Source organism: Macrobrachium nipponense, chromosome 5 (assembly GCF_015104395.2).
Source record: "Macrobrachium nipponense isolate FS-2020 chromosome 5, ASM1510439v2, whole genome shotgun sequence".
Lineage (NCBI taxonomy): Eukaryota > Metazoa > Arthropoda > Malacostraca > Decapoda > Palaemonidae > Macrobrachium > Macrobrachium nipponense.
The window spans coordinates 59200875-59208374 of NC_061107.1; the positions used below are offsets into that span (position 1 = coordinate 59200875).

General features: G+C 37.2%; 1 protein-coding gene across 1 annotated transcript in view; it reads right to left on the bottom strand.

Moving 5' to 3' along the window:
- LOC135215364 (metabotropic glutamate receptor-like) overlaps positions 1-7500 on the bottom strand; it is a 1454460-nt gene that overhangs the window by 479 nt on the left and 1446481 nt on the right. Inside the window, exon 12 of the mRNA XM_064249924.1 lies at positions 1-2495. This exon is cut by the window's left edge and continues 479 nt beyond it. Within this exon, the coding sequence (XP_064105994.1) occupies positions 2395-2495 (101 nt within the window). The 3' untranslated portion in view covers positions 1-2394. The remainder of the gene's footprint in view (positions 2496-7500) is intronic.

Below are 7500 nucleotides of genomic sequence, written 5' to 3' on the forward strand. Positions count from 1 at the left end.
AATATGCCTTCCGCAGAGAATCCATGAACACGTAAGGGTGAGAGGACCCTTTCCAGGTTTCCCATTGTAAGATCAGTCTCGTCATAAATACATCGTCCTTAGAAAATTGGAATGTCCAATTTTCGTCGCAGCATAGAGTATATGCGTACTTCCTAACAGAAGACACGAAAGCTTTTCTACGAAGATCACCAGAAAACAAAGGAAAGATGAAAAAAGATACCTTATCACCTCTATTCAACTCAGAGATGATGATGCAGTGACTGGAGAAATAGAAGATACGCACTCATGAAGCCACTTACAAAGGGAAATAAACGCAGAGAGAGAGAGAGAGAGAGAGAGAGAGAGAGAGAGAGAGAGAAGAGCTCAGGGGTTTATCAAGGTTCCTTCCTCGTCTTTTGTGGGCTCAGATGCAAAAGACGTCGAAGTTTAACTGGTTTCCAAAAGTTTAGCTCTAAATTTTTAGAATCGTAAAGGCAAAGACGATCTGTAGAGTAGAAAATGAACAGGATAAATGTGTCATTGATGACGGGCAGATAAAAAAAAGTATTCATGCAGACAAAAATAAAGAGAAAAAACGAGAAGCAGGGGAAGAAAGGCCAAAGTTCGGTTATTACTGGTGAAAGAAAAGGCAACGGACTCTGAAGAAAAACCCTTTATCTTCAGTCACTTAAAGTATAATAATAATAATAATAATAATAATAATAATAATAATAATAATAATAATAATAATCATTATCATCATCATCATCATCATTATCTTTGGTAAATGAAATTTTCTGGAGTATAGTTACTAGAGTGGGCCTTCACCAGGCCTATAGTTAAAACTATCCATTTGATGCAAAATGGCGCAAACATTTGAGAAAGTTTTCTTAACGTCAAAACAAAAGGGATAACATTCAGAGACAGTTATTAAGACATAGATTCGGAAGGGATATAAGAATTCTGAATATTATTTTTTGTAGTTGTAGAGGTAGTAACAAACCTAAGACGAGAGCACCATAGTACACACGTGTGTACTTTATACTTGAAGGAAAGTGAACATCCCCTGGATATCTAGCAACGAAGAAACGTTGATAAAAAAATAACACATCGGCGTGAAAATACAATGACATCATTATCACCCTTCATTTCTCCCTGGTGGTAAATCGTTTGTTGCATCAGGTGATATGTTTCGTTACTGTATTAAAGTAACTATTTAATGTCTAAAAGAATTCTATATAGGTATCCATTATTTGCTACTTACATTGAATTTTCAATTGTAAAAAGGAATATCTTGCTTTTCTTTTATTTATCAGTCAAGTCGAAAGCTTCGCTTTATATCTATGATAACTCCACTTTTCAAGAAGGCCTACCATTTTACTGTATATTTGAAAAAGTTTTTTGTTATATTTATTGTTAATAACGTTTTTTAATCTTTGTAAATAAGAAATACAAATAGCTAAACGATCTTAGGTAAAATTAGTAACAAGTGACTCTTCAGATCAACCCAAACCGATTATCATTATCATACAGTACAGCACGGTCGAAGAAATGATGTTATATAAGGAAGCACTATAGGAGCAATGATGTTTCACAACATATTATTGCAAGAGAAATCAGCCATTTTTATTTCTCGACACAGTGAGCATAGATAGAGTGAAGTAATCTGGCACTTCTTTATAGAGTTGGACGATTTTAGTCATCGCTTTTAAACTTATCTTTCATTATCATGATTTTGTCCATTAACTTCATTCCTCGTCTTGGTTTCACTTATGAAACGGAGTCTATTTTGAAATGGGACAACCAGTGAATCATTACTTATTTACATTCGTCGTATTTGGAAAGAGATAAAAATTATATTTTAACATTATATAAATTTTTAAGACCTTTGGCTATATAACCTTTCCTGTGCTTCCAAGTTGATATCTGAAGCACTTCAGGATCACTGGGCCAATATTCCTTACACAATTAGTTTTTAATTAAATACTCGAGAAATTCATACAGTCTGAAGCATATCTAAATAACGAGAGTTTTAAGCACCGATGTTTCATATGGTTCAAAAGCAGAAAAGTTAATGATACATATGCAGCAGTGTCCCTCGGTAAAAGGAGGAATTTAACGTAGAGGAAGACTAAATAGACAGTCATGGCGTAAGTGACTCATTTAAAAGGTAATCAAATTTAACGGCAACTCTCAAGAATTATTCCTCAACATTGCTACTGCCATCATCATTACTGTCTTCCTCATTATCAGACTTATCTTCATGAAATCGTTCAAGATTCCTGTGTAGACACCAAGGTCTTTTCTTCACAATGTAATCCGTTTATCATCATGATTCAATCTGCATTATGGTGAACTCCACAAGTTCCTTCTTCTTCTTCTTCTTCCGATGTCATTAGTCCAGTGGAGTTTCCTTCAAAGTAATGCCTCGTTCTCTATTGCGCCTTGGCTTCCTCCTTCCGTTGCAGTCCGGGAGGGAGTCCCCGGCACCGTCTGCAGTTTCACCCCCTCCGATCCTGTATCAAAGAGAGAAAGAACTGACGTCATGAGTTAAGAAGGATATTAGAATTTTATTATTTATATCAGGATGAAATTCTTATTTTGATTGCTTTAGTAAAACAAAACAAAATCTAAAATTCAATTAACTGAGATTACATTTCTTATGAAATATTATCAGAAGTTCTGGAAAACTTCATTCATTATCACCTAAAATTGCCAAGAAATTTTCTTTATATTTTGCAAAGGTTTTAGGGATTATTTTAATCTGTAATGTAAAGTCACCCAGCCATCCTTTGTCAAAAGAATAACAGGATTTATTATTATTATTATTATTATTATTATTATTATTATTATGTAAGGTACCTTAATATGTACCAGGATATCACTGTCTCACTGTTCTGTTACAGTCAGTAACAGATCCCAGTACCAACTAATGACTTATGGAGGCCATATTTAATCATGGAAGAAATACTCTCTCTTCCATCATTAACCCAAAAGAGTCGGTCCTATTCAATAAATGGTAGGCTTATTCTTGTATACTCTAAATCCGAGTGGGACTTACTGTATGAACAGACTAACATTTTCAGGTGAGACTTGAACCAGTGCATATAGATTAAAGGTCACAATACCTTGAAGAAGGTTTACAGCTGCCTCACTTTAACATAGCCTGAGTTGGTTTGAATCCACTGGAAAAAGTTAGTCTTTTTTATAGTTCTGGTTCTGATTCAATGTTTACCAAAGTAAGCATATCCAAAACGTGTGAGGATATCAAACTGTTAAGATATTTTGTTGGCTTAGTAACAGTAATATAGGAAACAGAAGAAGCTTCGGAAAATAGACGTCTGTGTTTGAAGTTGCTCAACTTTTCGCCAAATTCCCTGGAACTAGAGCTATTTTATCCATCAAATCAGAATGACTACAGAGGTATGTGAATATATAGTGTTAATAGTGATAATAGCATTAATTAATACATTCTTAGAATAAGTTCCTATTGTATTTTTCAACCAAATTTTAACCAAACTCCTTAACACAATTTTTTTCCAAATTTACCAAGTATCACTAAATACCATTAAGGAGAAAATACTCTCGGTGTGGAGAAGCATGAAAATAGAGAAATTCAGTGGAAAGGCAAACATTTTTAACCTACGTCCTTCATCTGCATGACCCCCTAAGAAATGCCCCATATTGGCTTTTAGATGAAGCAAGAAGTTCAGTTTTATCAAGGTATGGAAGAGTGAAAGGGATTATGAAGAATAAATATACTAATGGTTCATTCATAGGGTTATCAGGGGTTTGAGCAGCCAGGATGAGGTTAAAAGAAAATGAGTCTTCTTTGGTCACCATCTTACGATATACATTGACAATGGCAAAAACGCACGTTTTAAGAGCAATGAAGTGGGACACGTGGCAAAAGATTGTGTTGAAAGAGATCTAGTCTTTGCTTGATGAAAGAGATTTCCACGAGACGAACTAAGAACAAACGTGGATGACATCCAGTGGCGGATCTAGAAATCTTAAATGGGGACAGACACTTGAGATTATCATATATATTATTATATATTTTCTTCATTTTGTCAACCAAGGAGGTTATGACTTATGGACACTCGCTAAACTCTCTCTATCTTCCCCCCGAATCTGCTTCCTACCTCCGCATTGTCCTTCTGTAAACCACACGCTCTCTCTGTTCCAGGAAGCCAATCACGGCAAGTTAATCCAGCAGCCGACAGAGCATGCCAAAACCCGCAGATTAATCCAGCGGCCGCTGGATGGTACAATGAAGGTCATAAAAGGCCAGATGCCGAGTAGAACTGCTTAACATACAGCTCCTAACCCACCCAACATCCCTCTTGGCTTCAGAACGCTGTGGTTCTCTTGCACATAAATTACTGTTTGATTATTGCTTGAATGACTTCCCTTTTATTAGCATCTGTTAAGATCAATTACTAAGGGAGATAAAGCACGTTTGGTATCTGTGTATCACTCCCTCCCATTAATTACCATAACTTCTGTGGAGTAATTTAGTCACTTTTTTGTCCTTTGAGGGAATTTAGAATATAAGAGTCACCTATATTGCAAATTGGAAGGTTAAGCGGCCTCATCGAACTTGGTCACTGGCTCTGTGCGACGCATAAGTATTTATACCGTCACACATCCTTCCAGGTATCAATCTCAAGTCCAATTCCTGGCTGTGGAGAGGTGGAATTCTCACTTTTAAATAAATGCTCTGGGCTCATATTCGCGCTCCAAGTCCTTCCCCCATGTCAGCAGACCTCGTGATTCCAGAACTTCAATCAACCTGATTTATTAGTTATAACTCGGTCCCTGAGAGTTCCTTTGCACCCTTAAGGTGACCATCAAGATATTGAGTAATTCTTCAGTAAATACATTCCCTTCAAATTTGATCCTTAGAGTTTTTCTCACATTTTTCCCTTAAATTTGTTAATGACCCTCAGCTGTAGAGTTTATGTATGATAAAGACCTCACTCAGGCCTTTCATGAGACAAAGTCAATGTGTTAACCACTGTGCAGCACACATGGCATTGATTTCACAAGAAAATAAAAACCTGAATTCCAGCGCCATTAAGCCCACGTGAGCAAAGGAGAATCAAACCCCAACCCCCTTCCCCCTGCAGGTAAGGTATTCGCTATTTAAGTTCTTAGGTATTTATTCTTAGTGGTAAAACCAAAATTCTGACTGCCACCTTTTCAGATTAGAATAGGAAAAGCTTGGATTTCGGGCATGCCAAAATCTTAGCTTAAGGGAGAGAGAACTAACTAATCACCTTAGTTTCTTTTATTTATGCACTGCATGTCTTACTGTCCGCTGTCCACCTCTTACAATGGTATAGGACGGCGACAGTTTGTATGTCTTTTCTTACGACTGTTATACGTAAGCATTGTGGTTCTTTTTCCCCTTCTCATCTGAGTGATATCTAGTAGATTTTGGTTCTTCTTTAGAATAAGGGAGATGACTCAAACGGACTGAGTTAACTTATTAACAACTTTATTTCTTAGCTCCATCACTGGAGTATAGGAAAGGTTGGTCGGATGACCGCTCAGTTGGGAAATCTAAGTTGAACTGAACTACAAGAGGATCGCGTCGATAGCGTAACACTAGCTATCTCAGCGTTTATAGAATAATAAGAATAAAATGAACACGTAGCCATACGGCTCGGAAGTCATGTGTTTCCGCTACAGGTGAATACGTCAACCGCTTCCCATGGAAGGTGTTGTGACCTGTTTACAAGACATTCTAAATGTTTATGCATACAAATGCAAACCAGGCTACCGCAAGCATTGCATAGCATGATCTAGTTTCACGTCCTGTTATGGCGCTTAGGTTACACTCCTAATTCGCCAATGACCCCTTGGGTCATGGGTTTATTTACAGATATGGAATTTATCTGTATACAAAATGTAATATATTACATTAGCTCGGACAGCTACCATTCAAGCACTGAACATTAAAAGTTACGCTAAAAATGTTTTCTAGGAGTGTGATCGTATATATATTTAGTCATAGCCATAAACAAGTGATTAAGGAAAAATATGCAAAAAATTATATGTAAAAAAAATACATATTCAATAGACATATTCATAAATAAAGAAAAATGCATGGAAAATACAGATCCATGTTTGCTATATATGGCATAATGTTAGTAAATGATTAGGAGGTACCATAAAAAATAAAAGGTTAGCATGTATACATGAATGGTTATAGTAATAGGTAACTCGTTTAAGAATAGTTGTTACCCCGTGGAGATACATAATTTATACATGATCATGGGTAACTGTTTAAGAATATTTGTTACTCTTGGTAAAGATATAGATATATTATAATTGATATGATTGTGCACAAGATATAGATTCCAGGTACGTACACGCACCGACATTTTAATATATAGGGCTACAATATTTTATTAGGGGCCCAAAAGATACTTTAACTGTTCATATATATTATGAAATGCAAAGTCTCGGAGTTTCTTGTCCTACATATTGCCAGCGTACGGACCGCTTTTCACACAACTCAATTCCAGACAATTTTCCTCCTAGTCAAGTGAAATGGCCAATTTCAAATGGCTCTAACAGTAAATGCTTTCAGCGCAATAGGAGTGTTGTCTGGACGTGGCATGACGTTCCTCTGCGGATCTATCTGTGTTCGCCTCAACCTACGCCAAGCAAAGATGTTAGCGGCGATAAGAATCACCACCGTAACGCATATCACAGCCAGCGACACGTAGAAACGAAGATTCCCCCCTGCATAAGTCGTTGACGTGTGGTCCATCTCAGCTAGTTGCGTCAAACGATGAGCCACCTTCGCGTTGTATGGGAGAGGTAAGGATGGGATGACAGTGCTGGTCCACGTGAAATTCGCGAAATAGGCCCGTTCCCTGATGATAGTGTTAACTCCTCGGACCGTGTAGTTCGTGGACATCCCGATGCAACTGTCAGCGGCAACGAAGATCTGGGAGTGGGCCGTGGATCCGTCCGGGCACGATACCTTAAAGCCTTCCTTGTCGTATCGCATCCACGAGCCGTTGTTCAGCCTGTAATTGAACTTATTATTGTCAAAAGGATAAAGTTTTTTCAGACAACTTTCGTGTGTATGGGAGAGAGAACCGTTTAGCACTATACCTAACTTGCATGAATCCACTGATATATGATGGAATTCAAAGGAGTCAGCTGTACAAACTTTATTATTCATGGCTTCTGAACAGTGAGTGAATTTATCTAAGTCCTTAATGACTGTATATGTTTCCCTATCAGGGGAAATCAATACGTGTCCCGTCAAATTGGATATTACTGGACTTGAGTTATTCGTCATGAAAGTTGGGAACGGTGCAATTTTGTATGCCTGCCAGGCATCAGAAGAATCAAAGGGAATTGTAATCATGATCCTATAATTTTCAACGCTTACTGATATTAAACTATAATAAAATTCTATCTTATGGGCGTCTAACAAAGGAACATAACCCAGTTTCTCCCATCTGTTCTCCAAAGTTAAAGTCAGATCTTTAATAG